The 17390-nt window shown below is 38.3% G+C and overlaps 1 protein-coding gene across 1 annotated transcript in view; it reads right to left on the minus strand.

Moving 5' to 3' along the window:
* The window catches only part of nrxn3a (neurexin 3a), a 142778-nt gene that overhangs the window by 88182 nt on the left and 37206 nt on the right, over positions 1 to 17390 (minus strand). The window contains 1 exon segment of the mRNA XM_029493515.1: positions 2094 to 2395. Within this exon segment, the coding sequence (XP_029349375.1) occupies positions 2094 to 2395 (302 nt within the window).

Here is a 17390-nt window from a genome sequence, read left to right on the forward strand (position 1 = left end):
TCCTTCTTGCATTGGACAGCATACACCAGGTTGCTTTTTTGGTTGTGTGGCACAGGGACTTTGGAATGAACCAGTTTCTTTTGGAATGCGTTGTTGGATTTGAAGTATACTGGTATGTGATATTTGTTGAAAATCCTCTCGAGTTTCTCAGAGACTCTAGAAACATAGGGGATGGCTATGTGGTTGCTTCTGTTACTCTTCTCCTCCTCACTGACCTGGTTAGTCCTTCTGGAACGTGCTACAGTTTTCACAAAGGACCAGCTGGGGTAGTTGCAGATTTTGAGAGCTTCCCTCAAGTGCAAATATTGTCCGCTCTCTGTTACAGAGTTCTGATCACGCCCACTTTTTGTTCTAGCAGATGTTGTGAGTCAAGGAGTAGACAATGGTCTGTGTGCATAGGTGCCCTTTAAACCCCAATGTGAAGGCTTCTGTCTTACCCAATATGATGTTACAATCCAATAATGGGAGACTGTTCTTTTTAACATCTTCCCTTGTGAACTTAATGTTCCTGTCCACTGAGTTGATGTGTTTGCTGAAAGCTTGCACCTGCTGCGTTCTGATTTTGACCCATTTGTCGTCCACATATCTGAACCAGTGGCTCTGGGGTGTTCCTCTGAAGGAGGTCAGGGCCCTGCGTTCTACCTCTTCCATGTATACGTTTGCCACAAAGGAAGATACTGGGGAGCCCATAGCACAATGGAAATATGTCATGTTCAGGCAAAGGTCCATTAGCTGACAAATCTGGTCTGGGTTAAGGTTGGTCCTATTATGGAGGGTGTTGTCACATAAATGCTGCATCACAGTTTCCAGAGCTTGCATAGTAGGGATGCAGATGAATAAAGAGGTCACATCATAATATGATTTGGTTCCATGCTCCTCTGGGGCTTTATATCGGAGTTCCATCACCAGCCAGACTAACTTTCCAGAGTGAGAAGGCGCAAACTGGAAGTCCCTTGGATGAGAGACAAACCATCTTCAAGGATATTGAAAAAAGTCCAGTCGCTCTCAACTCAATTCTCTTTGGACAGTTATTTAAGACCTACTCAAAAAACCTAATATTGTTCTGGAAGGGTTGGCACCCATGGCTAAACTCCCTTTCATTTCTAAAATTCTTGAAAAAGCAGTTGCAAGCCAATTATGTGAACGTCTGCATAGGAATGGCTTGTTTTAGAATACATCATAGCACACAAACGGCATTGGTAAAAGTTATCATTGATATTGTAATGGATTCAGACAATGTATTGGCCTCCGTGCTTGTCCTGTTGAGTAGATCTTAGTGTTACTTTTCGCACCATTGACTAAAATATTTTATTACAAAGATTTGAACATCAAATTGGGATCAAAGGAACCAAACTAAGCTGGTTTTAAACATATTTATCAGACAAATCAGTTTGTTTATGTTAGCAATGGCTCTTTCTCATGCACTTTAGTTAATCATGGAGACAAATCCATTTCGCCCTATATATGTTTCCTTCGAAGCCATTTGAAACTAATCAGTTAGTCAGACTTCAGGCACGTTTTACAGACCTAAAGTCCTGGATGACCTGAACTTTTGACTTATGAACTCAGACCCATCTTTAGGCTTTAGAGAAGCGTCATCTAATCATTTAACCAGTCATTTTTGATCAGGACATACCTGCTGCTGCAGTAGTTACCAATGGTTATCATTACACACTGCTTCTAAGTTCCCAATGTTACGTCTGCTAAAAACCCTATTGTCACTTACTGTTATTATTTACCAGTGCTCATTTAGTGGTACCAGGCTTCAAGCCAGTAGTTATATCAGTATGTTTTGTTTGCATTGTTTTATTGCCATTTTCTCTCCTCTTCTTCTTGTTCTCTCTCCCCCCTCCCCCCTCTTTCGTGAATGAAATTAATATATGAGACAGGTTTTAAGATGGCCTTGGGTCACTACTTGCAAAACACATTGTTGCAACAGCATTCTACCTATATATATATATCACGTTTCAACTCAACTGCTATACATTATTCACACATGCACAATTTGACATGATAAATTAAAGAAGGCTTTGCATGTAAATACACAATTAAAATTCCCAAATTTTCCAAAATACCCCTACTCAGTGGCTTACCTGTCGTAGGTTGCGGGTCACCTTGACATCATGCCATGAATTGTCATTGAACTTCCCATTGACTGGCTCTACAATAGCCTCAAAGGCTCCAGAGCCGAGGTTAATAACAAGGGAGACAGCGCCGTCCTTCAGGGCCAGGTTAACATAGTCAGCTGACTTGCCAGTATGAAGGATAAGGCCATTGCGCTGCCATGTCTTGAAGGAGAGTGTAATTTCATCACTGCTGCTCTGGATGGGGTTTTGAGAGAGATCATAGCAGAAGTACTCCGAGCCACGGAAAGTGGCCACATTCTCTTCCCTCGCTGTGGTGAGGAGAAAAAAAGAAAAAGGGTATTAGCTACAACGTATTCTCAAGTCGTCAAAAGTGTGACAGAATTCACTCAGTAATTTCTGCAGCTGTCATCAATCATAAACATATAACTATACATAAAATTCTATAAGATCTCTTCTTAAAACCTCCACTTGTGACCTTAACAGTGTGGCCAGTCCTTTGGAATAGAATTGAGGGGTATATACAGGCTAATCTACAGATTTAAAACCTGTTTGAACTTTTTGAACATACCATTGCTACTTTTTGGTGTGACTGTCACAGTCTGAAGTTTGCATTGCTGTCCTCTTAACCTTTGCACTCTCTCTTTTGCAATTTTTCCCTTTCCAAAGCAGCTATGATCCGAGAGAGCCAGCTGATGAACTGGACTATATTTAATAATACCATAATATTAATTACTTTCTAACTTCATTTCTAAGTGATTACTCTACAAGTAACTACAGGTAAAATCACAAGACAACTCCTTATTTTTATATCAATGAGAGCTCTGACTGAAGACTTGGTTAACAATCAGGATTTGGCAGTGTCTAGCTGCCAAATCCTGATAGCTTCAAACAATAGCAATAGCTTCAAAGTCCCTGCTTTGAATCCTATCCTTTGTACCCTGCTCCATCAGAGTTCCTGTCTATTAAAATCATATGACAATTAACAACTTGATACATTACCCAATTTTGTTGGGCTGATGAAGTGGATTGCTTTATTTTGGTTTGTTAAGAGACTAAGAATTAATAGATCTGATCCCCATTTCCTGATAATAACTACAGAATGAATTTCTACTGATGGTGTTTCCAATTCAACATTATTTTGTGATTTCCAGTTTCTGGGTTAACACACCATTCTTTTATCTGTCCACATCTGTGTCACATTTCAGCAGTTAAATCCATGTATATCATTTATTTCTATCTGTATGTTTCTGCTGTGTTGTTGACAACTTTGTGCATGAATATGAATGTGTTCATTAAACAACATTCACTCAATATTTTTGTCATCTTTGAAATGAAAAGTTAAGTTTTCAAATACTGAATTGTCATTCACCCACACTCATGTTAAATGTCACGTCCCTCATACCACAGGTTGAGGAGTAGGGGGTATCTACGATATTTCACTTAAGCTTATTCATCAACCCTAGACCAAAATCTGGCTGTAGGTCTTTTGAAAGCCTCACTCTTAGTCTTTCCCACTCAAAACGGAAAGGGGAAAAACCAGTTCTGTTAATATCACTATATCCGGCTTTTCCCAGCATGTGGATGAACTCATTCACCACTACAATCATATCCTTGACTGTGTCCTAACATATGGCATTGAAACTGACAAGTTAACAGTCCTCCCTCAAAACTCTCTTTTGACTGACCATTACCTCATTGAGTTTACTTTAATTGACTGCAGAGCTTTGAGGAATAAATTCAGCTTTAGAAGATGTATGTTTGAAGATGCTGTGGCTAAATTTAGAGAGAACTTTCAGTCATCATTTCCAACAATCTAAATTCAAATGAGGATTTCTCCCATACACAGGTTGACGACCTTGTCATTAGCACTATGGCCACACTGTGTTCAAATCTTGACGATACCACCCCTCTTAAAAATAAAGTAATCAAACTGAGGAGGCTGGCTCCCTGGTATAATTTTCAAATTTGTGCCTTAAAGCAGATGTCACAGAAATAAGAAATTAGAAAAAGCTCTCAACAGTGCTGGAAGCTCATATTACTCAGCACTAATAGAAGAAAACAAGAACAACCCCAACTTTCTCTTCAGCGCTGTAGCCAGGCTGACAGAGAGTCATTGCTCAATTGAACCAGTGATCCCCTTCACTCTCAGCAACGATGATTTTGTGGACTTTTTAACATAAAAAAACTATCACAATCAGAGAAAGAATTCAGCAACTCCTGAATCAACTGCAACACTTATTTTACATCTTGAATCATTCTTATTTCTGAATCTCTCAGAGCTAGATTCTATAGTTTCGCCATCTAAACCATCAACCTGTCAATCAGACCCAGTACCAACTAGCCTATCTGAAGAGATTTAAAGAGCCTACTTAATTGAGCCATTCATTCTAAATCTGATTAATTAGACGTCATCTTTGGGTTATGTACCTCAGACTCTTAAGACCACAGTCATCAAACACAGGCTTAAAAAGCCGAATCTTGATCCAGATGTTTTGGCCAACTATAGACCCATATCAAACCTTCCATTTATTTCTAAAATCATTGAGAAAGCAGTAGCAAACCAATTACACGACTATCTGGATGGGAACGGTTTGCTTGAAGAGTTTTAGTCAGGATTTAGAGCCCATCAGGGCGCAGAAACAGCGCTCGTTAAAGTCTCCAATGATATTCTAATGGCTTCAGACAATGGATCAGCCTCAATACTTCTCTTAGATCTCAGTGCTGTATTTGACACCATTGACCATAATATTTTATTAGAGAGACTGGAACATGTAATTGGGATTAAAGGAACTGCAGTAAGATGGTTGAAATCCTATTTATCAGATAGACATCAGTTTGTTCATGTAAACAATAGCTCCTCCTCACGCATGCGTCCAACAGGGCTTGGTACTTGGAACAATCCTTTTTACTCTTTATCTACTTCCTCTAGACAACATTATCAGGAAACACAGCAACAAATTCCACTGTTACGTAGACGACACTCAGCTGTATTTATCAATGAAGCCAAATGAAGTTACACAGACGGTCAGACTGCAGACATGTCTAGAAGACATAAAAGTTTGGATATGTATCATCCAAACTTTTATGTTTTATGTTTAATTATATACTTCTAAATTCTGACAAAAAAGTTCTTCTACTCGGCCCTAAGCACCTCAGAGAAACCCAATCTGATCATCTAATCAGTCTGGATGGGTTAGTTTGGCTTCCAGCTCCACTGTAAGAAATCTTGGAGTAACTTTTGACTAGGACATGTCCTTTGTCCCTCACATAATACAAATCTGCAGGGCAGCTTTCTTCCACCTGAGAAACGTTAGGAAAATCAGAAACATCCTCTCTCAAGGTGATGCAGAAAAACTAGTCATAGTCATAAACTAGTCAAAAAATTGCATTTGCAACTTACAGGGTGGACTACTGTAGCTCATTACCATTTGGATGTCCAAACAAATCTCTGAAAGGCCTTCAGTTGATCCAGAATGCTGCTACACGAATATTAACAGGAACTAGGAAAAGAGATCATATTTCCTCTGTGTTAGCTGCTCTTCATTGGCTGCCAGTAAAATTCAGAATAGAATTTAAAATCCTTCTGATAACATATAAAGCTCTTAATGGCCAAGCTCCATCATATCTCAGAGAGCTCATAGTTCCTTACCGTCCTACTACTAGTAGCCCACTCTGTTCTCTAGATGGAGGTTTACTTGTGGTTCCTAAAGTCTCCAAGAGTAAATCTTTCAGTTCCCAGGCTCCACTTCTATGGAACCAACTTCTAGAATCAGTCCGGGGGGTGGACTCTTTAGCAATTTTCAAGACCAGGCTTATAACTTTTCTGTATGAGCTTACAGTTAAAAAGTCAAAAGTCAGCTAGGCTGCTATAGGCCTAGGCTGCTGGGGGAAGCACTGAGCATCTGTTCCTCTCTCTCTGTCTCTCTCTCTTTCTCTTCCTCATCCTGCAGGTGGTGAATCATTGCCACCCCATGTCCACTCCATACAGCATCATATGTTCCCGCCTGCACCTGTGTTGAATTGTATTGAATATCACCTCCTCTTGCTCTAATTCTCTCCCACCCCACCCCCCAACCCTCTCTCTCTCTCCCTCTCTCAACCCAGCAGATCGAGGCAGATAGCTGCCCCCCCAAGCCTACTTCTGCCTTTAAAGGAAGTTTTTCCTTGCCACTTTCGCCAAGTGCTTGCTTGGCGAGTTCTGTTGGGTCTCTTTAAATCATTTTATAAAGAGTTTGGCCTAGACATGCTGTATATGTAAAGTACCTTGATGTAACTTTGTTATGATTTGGCGCTGTATAAGTAAATCTGATTTGATTTTGATTTGATTTCACAATTTGAAATCTCTCACGAGAACAAAGAGATCTCAGGTTTTACAACACTCCCTTATGGTACCTGGCATGACAGTCTAGCAGGTTAGTGCGAGTGAATCACACAAAGATGCAGGTTTTTCTATTCAACAATTGTCCCCCCAAAACATATCAGATCTGATGAATAATATTATAATTTACTTAATAATTACTTAATCTTCTCCATATTTATTTAGTGCCACAGGCTTCAACACAGAGCCACTACTTATACAGATTAAATAGCTGTAGAAGTATCGAAAAAAAAAAAAAAAAAATTGTAAATCACCCTCACAGGCACATAATTTGAGGTACATGTGTCATTTTCTCCAAAGTAGTATAGATTCTTGTCCTCTCTTGAAAAATGTGTTTACTTTAACAGTCAGACAAGCCAAATTTGAACTGTGGCCCTCTAAAGGATATGCTCACCCCTCGTCTCTGCTATGTTTTTCTCAGGCAGGAAGGAGAGCCGTCAAAATTTTCATATGTTTTTAAATCGCTCCTGTATCCACATTTTACATCCTAGAAACACCAAATTGCACACCTAGCTTCAGACACTCATGTAAATGGAAAAATAAAACACCCTCAATACTCTGAATTAAATAAATATTCTTCTCCTTTGAAATTGTTAAGATACATATGAGCCAATTCATAGACTGAAAATGTAATGTAATATCTGATGTTTTCAAGAGTCTCAATGGTATAAATAAGTGCCATATATATTTTTGTTTTTATTTATGCATTTATTTCTCTATGAGGAAACTGTAATACATGTTCCTATTAAAAGATTTAAATGAATGAAAATGGCAATAAATTTGTTTTGAAAAAAAAAAAAAAAAAAAAATGCCACACACTAAGATACTGGTACTGTGGAAGGTAGTTCTACATCGTATTTGGTGGAGTTTTATGTAAAAACAGGTAAATACTCAGATGGAAATCACTCACATTTTTGCACAAACTGCGCCTACCTCGTCCAAACAAACAACTTTGTACATCAGCCACATCGGCATCAAATTTGAAAGGACACATTGAGATGAATATATATTAATCTCAACATTCTTACAGCATTATTTTGTAATTTCCAGCAATTGGTTTCTGGTTTAACAAAACATTCTTTTGTCTGTCTATATCTGCGCCACATTTCAGTAGTTAAATCCATGTATAACATTGATTTCTATTTGTATGTTTCTGCTGTGTTGTAGGCATTCGTGATCCTTAATTGGTAATTTGGTAATTTGTTCAATTTTGGAGTGGAAATATTTGCAGCTAGTGATGGATTGGAAGGAGGAAGTTCTCTTGAAAAATCAGTGGTTGATTTGTGTAAAACGTGACAAATAAATGTGAACTACTTCATACTGGGACAGTGAAATTATGAGAATTAACTCTGAACAAGAACTTGTTATTTTTTTTATCTGTATGAATTGAAATTTAAGTATGTTAAGTATGAACTGGTACACCACTGGCTGTACATCAGAAAAAGATGATTCAACTCACATTCTCCCATTATGTCAAGCTTTGAAAATAATGGTGGAGGACAAAGCGAAGGACAAAGAAGTGTCAAGAAGTACAGCTGTTACCTTGACTCTAGATATGTAGGATACATTTTGTTGAGAGCAACGGAGAGCTTCAACACTGTTACTGGAAGTAGGCACATTTCCAGTATCTCATACAGCTGTAACTGTGTTTGCAGTGAAGTAATCTGGTTAGGAGAGATGAGGGATTCAGTCCAAAACAAAATACATTGTACCAAATACCCCTTCCAGCATTGTAGCATGTGCCAGCAGTGAACAGCAGTGCAAAGTATATGCTTTGCCCATGCTTTACATTGCTAAATGGAGGGTTAAAAATGCCATTGATTTCTCAACATGGCTTGATGAAGTAAGCCAAGGACTTGTTGCCTGTTTAAAGACAAAGTCGAGCAATGGAGCTTCTCAACTTATTCAGTATGTTGACAAACTAATACAGGAGGTCAACACAAGGTGTAACAGCATATTCAACATGCTTTCCAGATTCCATGAACAATGCGAACCAGTTGGTACTGTACTGGTGTCACTGGCCACAGACTTTTATGCTTTGTCATCTGAATATCACATCATATCAGAGTACTTTAGAGGACTGTTCCCACTGAAAGAGGTGACAGAGAAAAAGACAATATGGTTCAATATCATTGCAATCATCTGTATGTCGGGTCCAACTGTACACAATATTGTGTAAGAAGAGTTCACGACTTCCTGGGACCAATGTTTCAGAGATTGGGTCATTATGAGACAGCCACTCAAAATACTCTACCCATGCTCCATTTCAATTCATTTGGGTTCTGCAATCCATCTTACAGGACGCTCTGAAAAGGCTGATAGAAGCTAAAGTAAAGGAAACAGCAGTATCTGACCCAAAAGCAGAGTTTGCACAAACCTCTGCTCCAGCTGCACACTCCTCAGGGTCATGACATAGCTACCATTATATGAGGATGGGACAAGTCCCACCCTCTTTATTATATTGTTAGCTTAGACCATCCCCACTTTTCCTATGTTGATAATCAGGACATCAGCCTCTACACTCAGTAGTGCATATTTATCAAATTCATTCACATTGTTTGTTCATTTAAATTCCAAATAAATATAACAGCAGGCCACATTTTCCATTTTCACTGCTGCTGGCAGCTTCTCTCTCACACAAACAGGGCATTTGATGCTTTAGAAGTAAAATTTATCAAAAAAGAACAAGAAAATCAAATCAAAACAACTTGCAGCACTTACATTAGATTAATTATAAGTTTTAGCACGTTTAGTGTTAAAAAGCATTCAGAGATGGCTCTGAATCAGTCACCAAATAAATTTTTCAAATCATTTAGCTTTTTAATCCTTCCAATTATGTGATCAGTCCAAAACTTTCTCATAATAAAGTTCAAAGTGTCAACACATGTTTTATTAGCAGAATACAGGAAATGACATTTAATCTGTTTAAAATCTACAGAAAACTATCAAAGAATCACTCTCCACTCAAGGCCTGACCACCAGACACTGCCGAGCTTCTCTACCAGGTATGTCTCCAGGACAGCGCCCCAGTGTTCCTTCAACTTGCCTAGGGAGAGCCTACCAGGGGCTATTTCGGCACAGACAATACAGCTTCCAGGACCACTGGAACACACAAACCCCTCCACCATATTAGGGTAGTGTGAAGGGCTTTTGGACTCAGGAAAAATTGTAAAACACCATGTATTTATGTACTATGTCTATTCTGTAACATTTTCTTTAAAAAATATCATGTCAAAACCATAAAATTGAAAAAGGCAATGCTTGTATAATGAAAAATCGTGATTCATCCATGCTTGCCCTTGTAAGAAGTCAGGACATAAACTAAATTTAATGGCGATGAAGACCCTATGAGTTGAATTGATTATAACATATATACTGATTATATATATGACTATAATCAGAATTGATTATAGTTCCCCTGCTTGTGTAGTTTTTCCCCAGGTACTCCAGTTTTCTCCCACCATCCTAAAATATAAATTTTTAGGTGAGTTGCCGGTCTGACTGTGAGTGATTGGTCATTCCATTGTAAGCTGGGATTCCCTCCAGCAGCCCCAGTGACCCAGAAACAGATAAGCGGTAGAAGATGAATGAATATAAACATGTTTATTTCAACTGAAAAACATTTTAACATGGAATTTGATGGGGACTGACTCATTTTTGGAGCTAGACTCTAGTGGTCTGTGGAGGAACTGCAGGTTTTAATTGGGGTTTATTGGTATGGACTTTGGCTCCAGACATCTGGAGCCAGAATCAAGTGGTCATTCTGGTTACTGTAGTTTTTTAAACATCCATGTTGGCTTTTTAATTCTGCCCCATAGGTTTCTGCTTGGTGGACTCAAGAGAAAGAGTCCAAATATAATCAATGCATGGAGCTGAGGAACATATGGCATAAAGTAAAAAATACAGGTTTAGTCTGAAGGAGCAAATCAATGGACTAAAATTACACACATAGACATACATGCATGCACACATACACAATGACAAACAAGGTTATTACACACTCCAATGGGTGCATTATGATCTCACACACTAAATGATAGCCTCTGGTGCTCAGATGGTAAAAACGAAAAGAAGCTACTAACAGGAGATGAAGAACATTACTGTGGTCAGTAAATTAAGCCGTTGGTGACATTGGTGCCTCATGTGCACATAAACGCATCGCACACCTACATTTGTTTACATGCAGATGTCTAAAGTGAAAGAGTAATTCAAAAACCTACAAAGTAAAATCAAATGTGTTTCAAATAATGTTTATGTTTTAGAATCAAAGTGAAGCTAATTTATGCCGATTTTAAATTGAATTTTAGACTGCTTTACTCAGATTTTGTTTTCTGTCATGACATTAATTCTAAAAGCCATTTAGTTAAATTCCCTGATTTCTATGACATAATACCCAAAACATAAAATATAAGGAAAAAGACAATTTATTTAATGTGATGCTAATGTCAGCATACTCATTGGATTGTTAATTTCTATCATTATTAACGCCAATACATTTTTTTCTTATCATTCACACCTTTTAATAAATTTTCAGATGAGTTAATTGTTTTCATACAGACAGAGAGATAGATAGATAGATAAACAGATACATCGATACCTTTAAACAAAATGTAAATAATCCAGCAGCTCATACATAGTTTAGATTTAGTCTATGTCATGAGCCATTGCTTTTGACTGAAACGATATCAAGTCTGATGGCAGTGGAGACAAAGGATCTACTGAACCGCTCAGTCCTCAGTCAGATGCGACATTGGCAGCAGCTGTTCTGTTTCTCTTTCCTGCTACAATGTTGAGAGGAGACAGGCGGGTATCGTTCAAACTGAGTCTCTTGACTGTATGTCAAGTTTCAAGGATTATTTATTGCCACTTACATGCTTATACATTAAATTAAAACTGTACTCAATTCAATGTACAATGCAATAATAAGTCTAAAAATAATCTACAAATTTGGTTAGGGTTATAACTCTAACCTTAACCCAAACCGTTTTTCATATAGTTTGTTAGCATAGTAAACATTCTGATTGGCATGCTTTTTCTGATTTGACTTTATAGTTTCTGCCTATTATTTTAATTCTTCTTCAAAATAGCATTATGTTGTTTATTTATTTATTTATTTTTTAATAATAATCCAATCTCATTTAAAGGAAAATAGACCATAAAGTGCAAGCATTAGAATGTGGCTACCCAGAGATTGGGGGAGGGGGAGAATAACCATCAGTAATTTCAGCAGGCTGGCAGATTTCCATTTGTTCATTGGTTTGACCAATGGTGCGTTTGAGATGTCTACACCAAATGGTGCCGTGGAACTGAAACAAAGAGCAATGGGAAGGGGAATGGATCAACTGAGGCATTTGTTCTGTGGGAGAAAAGAGTGCTGACATAGCACTGCCACACGCAGAGTGATCAGTATCCATCTGATACTGGATGCTTGTGGTTCAGAGGTCTCTGAGAGGGCCCTTGCCTTGCCGAATAGTCTCTTGAGCACTATTTTCAAACTGACGGCATTTTTTCATTCAGTAGATAACACCAAATGGAAGATGCATGAGAATGACCAGCAAAGCCTAATGACTCACAATATGGATTAGCACTGAAAAATGTATTCATCTCTTTCACTGACAGTAGAGACACTATTTGATGCGCTGCCATTAAGCTTTGATTCAGATTCTCAGCAGCTCTGGACTTAATTAAAATATGTGATGCTTGGCTTTGTTCTGTGCTGCTGGCCACCATCTTGGACAGTATCATACAACAATTGGACAAACTTCAGTAGCACAATGCCCAATATGCATTTTTTCAGGATTTTCAGACACATTAACTGTGTAAAAAAATTTGATCAAATTAAATATGCAAATAAATTAATCTGAATTAAAGCGTTGATTTTGATGGACCTAAATAAAACACAATATTGTGAATCTAATAAGTGTAATGAGACACGAACTGTCCAGTTGTTTAGCTGTTCAATTTACCACAGCTTGACTCCAACCAAGATGGGGAAATATCTTTCATATTGGAAATGGAAAGACTTGGGTTAACTGTCATAGCAACTTTCTGATTAATTAAGTAAATGTGTTATTCCAATGTTTTCGATTTTCCACATTGTCAACATTTGGCATTTTTCATTAAATTAATTGAAGGGTTCTGAACACACACACACGTATGCCAGAAATTTTGCAGTTCACTGCGTTATATGACTATTTTATTGATTGTTTATTTTCAGTAAAACAACTATGGCATTTTGTCTTTTGTTTGTTCTTATTATATGATATTGCAATACGGATATGCAAAATGAATATAAATTCATTTTAGCATCAAATAGAAAATAATTAGAGTAGAAATCTTTACAGAGGCCTGAAGCTATGTCAATCTCTCATCACAGGCAGCGTGTGTGTGTGAGACATGTGAATGCATGCATATGCACAAGGAATTCACATGTGCATGTCTTCCCACATTCACATATATAAAAGCAAACGATGACCCCTGACACTCTTACAGTAAGAAACACACACACACATATACACATAGCCATAACTCTCTGAAGCATGAAAACAAGGTTGACTTAGTCCCAGGGCACTTTTCATTTACTGCCCAGCATAATGCCACATCCCCAAACCCCCGTCCCAAAAGAACACACATGTGCTGGACACACACACACACACATCCTTATTGGCTATTATCTAAGCTGTCAGAGCCTGTGTTGATACTTAATGAAGGGGCACGGTTGCCATTTCTCAGTTGACGGTCACCATGGTTACAGAAGAGCAGAGGAGGAGAAATTGGAAGGGGATGGCTTTGATGGAGAGAATAAGAAATGACAATGAGAAGTTGTAGAAAATCCAATTTGATGTATTGGTTATTAAGTGATAACATATTAATGAAAACCTCAGATTATGGCAGATGACTACTGCTGAATCTCAGAAACACTCCTCTATGATATTAGTTTGTTTCAAACTGGAAAGATAATAAGAAATGAGAAGGGGTTTTAAGTTGGATAAAATAACATTTTTGCATGATATTTAAAATTCACACAATGCTCCTTCTATTGAGGTCAGCAATGTTGACAGATTCCTTTTGTCTGGCCCCTACAAGCTAAAACCAGGAAAGATTAGGTAGGAAAGAATCCCTCTTCAACTGACAGTTGCCATTTTTTCTGATTTGTAATTAGGCTCATCCGAGGAATGGTTTGTCCTTTAAGAGTTAATTGCATTTTGAGAGGGACTGATGACACAAGGGCCAGATTAATCACAACACTAAACAGATTTGTGAAGGACAGTTGGAGGGAGGTGGGCAGTTTCACAGTTTCCTAGCAAGAGTGTTCATAAGATCATTTTCAACAATAAGATGAGGCAGAGCAAATGAGATGATGAGGAGACACCTCTCAGCCTCTACAGAAAACTTCACTTCTTCATTTGAATTTTCTATTTGTGCTTTTGTCTAATGCTACTGGTTTTCCACTTAAATATTTTCACTGCCTCTTCCAGCCTTTAAATTTGCCTGTGTTCAGTTAACCTGATTCCAGGGCTGAAGCCAAACCTTAAAAATGTTTATGATATAGAGAAACCCAAAGAGCACACACCTCTGCTTTTCTGATTTTCCATTTTGGCTGCTTAATGTTATATGACTTCTCATGAGATCTCACTGCTAGCCTGATAGCCTGACATTGTTGTACTGTATCTTTAAAAAATATACACTCTGTGTTTGAATAGTCTAAAATATAAATAGGTTGAAAACAAAGACTAATTTGAATACATGGTATGTATAATTTCACCCCTGTTTCGTTCCCCTCTTTGCATTGTGCCCATATGCACTTTTTCCAATGGCTCTCGATCTTTTGGCCAACCTATGGAATAAATGAAACTATAGTCCAATGAACACATTTGTTTTCAATCACAACCTTGTCATTGGAAGGTACAAGTGCCCCAAAGCCCTAAGAGCTTTTTTCCTCTATGGGATCAATGGCACAATAAAAAAGTAGTTGGTTAGTTTGTAACTACAAAGGTGAGGAGCTGATATATAAACATAGTTTGTTAAAGTTGGATTAAGTTGGATTTCACTGAGCTGATGGCTCTGAACTACAGCAGGCTGAACAGAGACAACTAGTGATTGAAACTGTTAGTGATGAGGGAATCCATAACATTATGAAAATAGATTAAGTTGATAGCATTCATGAGTATCATGACAGTGGATGGCCAGGTGTCTGTGTGCGCCTCTTATCTTGTAAAAACATGGTACCAGGATGCATTATGAGGCAAGGGCAAGCTGGTGGAGGCAGTGACATTTTGACATGTAGCACCAATGTTAATCTGGTTCAGACCAAATCAAGCCCTTCATGAAAACTAATGTCAGTGTTCTCTTTCAGTAGGATAATGCTCCCTGCCTTACAGCAACAAAGCTTGACTTCCCCAGATCAAAATCCAGTTGGAGCATTTGTGGGATGAGCTGGAGCAAACAAGTCTGATCCAACTTCCTTGACAACATCTGGGACTTAAAGGATCTGCTGCTGAAGTCTTGGGCCAGATACCACAGGTAGTCACAACAGACGGATCAGTGGCTATTGTTGTATGCTTCAATGTCTACTTTATATCGAAATAGCCTTTGTAGTTTTGTTTATCTTTTTTTTTATTATTTTGTGTTTATGTTATTCCTTTTGAAAATACTGTGTGCAGCTGTTTATTATTAAACTGGTCCTGAACTCTCAATCGATGCAATCAAAACATGACTTGCAACCTTATCCATTTATTTTTTTTTACAGGTGTCACTGCTTGTGTTCATATGCTCAATTAGTGTTGCAAAAAAGAATAAGATATATAAGTTCTTGTACAGTTGTAAAATTTAATGACTTTCCCAAGAATGACATTGCTTTATTGTGAATGCTGCACCCCCCCCAGCAGTCCAGCTCCACTCCTAAAAAGCAGGGGAGTCTGATCGCTTGTAGAAAAATATATTTTGAATGCAGAAGGAACCCTATAACACCCACACAGACACAGACACTCACAGATACAAAGCCAAACACTCACACACACACACACACACACACACACACACATATACAGAGACACACAAAAACACACTCCCATGAGCTGTACACATACAATGGGCCCCAGCAGACCTTCTTGAGGCCAAGTGACATTAACCTCTTTCTCTCTGGGGACCCACACAAAAGCCCCTGAGGAGCGCTAATAATCACCTCCATATCTGTCCCCTCCCCCTCCAACACGAAACACTACCTCCAGGCCTCATGGCTCCACTCTATAGCATTAATTTGGTGTGGTGTTACACAAAATTTTCTTTCCTCCACCAGATACAGCAAAATATGTTCGGATTAAGTTGTGCATTAGAGAATGCTCAAGCACTTAAATTAAATAAAGTCTTTGTCATGACTATGATGTTGAGATCAAATTTGTAAGAGGAATACATATGTCAAGACTTAACTATAAAATATTAATTTTAATTCAGTGAAAAGACAACAGCAGACACATGAGAGATACAGATATAAACATTACATGAAATTATGCTGTGTTGGTGGCTGTACATCTAAAATTGTAGTTGTATATGACAGGCTCTGTTGCTGCAGGGGGGATGAGCAGGGCATTGAACAGAAAATATCAAAGTACAGAGCTAGTGAGAAAGGAACACTCTCCCTGTTGTTGGCTCTTGTTTGACATACTCAGCAATTTTGTCTCTGTTTAATATGGTATATCATCTGCAAAATAGGAAGTCTGGGCTACTCAAGAACACCTATGTCTCTCATAAGAGTGTGAAATGACTCAATATGAAATGAATAGCCCAAGATATTTTTTTCAAATCTACATATAATTGGGAGATATATACTGAGCCCCTTGATTGATTGTAAAGTTGACCTACATTAATAAAGATGAAAGTGAAAGAAGTGGGGGGTCAAAGAAAACGCAATGTGAAGGTGGGTCGGGGGTGGGGTGGATGTTGGCTTGCTGGGTGGGTGTGTGTCGGAGGGGGTTGGGGTGTAGGATCTGGAGGGAAAGAGATAACAGCTTTCTCTCAGTTGCCATCATGTGAATGGCATATCACAGTGAGCAACTGGCCGACAGAGATAAGGCCACAAGGTAATCTGCTCTCCAAGCACACTGCATACACTGTAATCCACAATAACACACCATATCAGTGATCAAATTTTACTTGTGTTTATCAAAACCTGTACATTCAGTTAACCTCTATCATTAATCCACTAAAGTACCATCTGAGCTCTGTACATGCACAGTTGTGGTCAGAAGTTTACATACACTCATTGTGCGCATGAATTATTATTTTTTATGATTTATTTGAACAATTCTTTTTCCAGGGTGGAATGATTGAACTACATACATCTTCAATGATTTTTAAAAACAAGAATGGAGTGCAGAAGTTAGAATTTTTAGGGGCGCTGAATCGTGTAGAATGTCTTTAAACTTGACAAAGCTAAGCCCATTAACTTCTATTTAGTGATCATGATTGACTGCAGTTTCATAAAAAGGATTTCTTCGACAGGACTCATTGGACTGTCCAATACTAGAAGGAGAAGAAGAAGAAGGAGAAGTAGATTTACTCAAGTTGGGAAAGTCTTTTGGAGCCATTTCTAAACAACTGCAGACTCCAAGGTCATCAGTTCAAATCAGTATTTGGATGTCACCATTTTTCCAAAGTCTGGAAGAAGACCCCACCTGTCACCCTTATGTGAAAGGAAATTGTTTAGGATATTCAGGAAAAACCCAGGAACCACCAAGGGTCAAGCCTACCATGACCTGGAAACTGCTGGAACACCAGTGTCACTGTCCACATTGACTGCGAGGGTGCTGACCAAGAAAGAAGGCCCAGCTCTGAAACAGACACCTAAAATTTGCAGCTGCCCACATGGACAAATCAAATACCAAATACCAAAACCAAATATTTGATGACAAGAAGTGTGTTTGGAG

This window comes from Echeneis naucrates, chromosome 22 (assembly GCF_900963305.1).
Source record: "Echeneis naucrates chromosome 22, fEcheNa1.1, whole genome shotgun sequence".
NCBI classification, from domain to species: Eukaryota; Metazoa; Chordata; class Actinopteri; order Carangiformes; family Echeneidae; genus Echeneis; species Echeneis naucrates.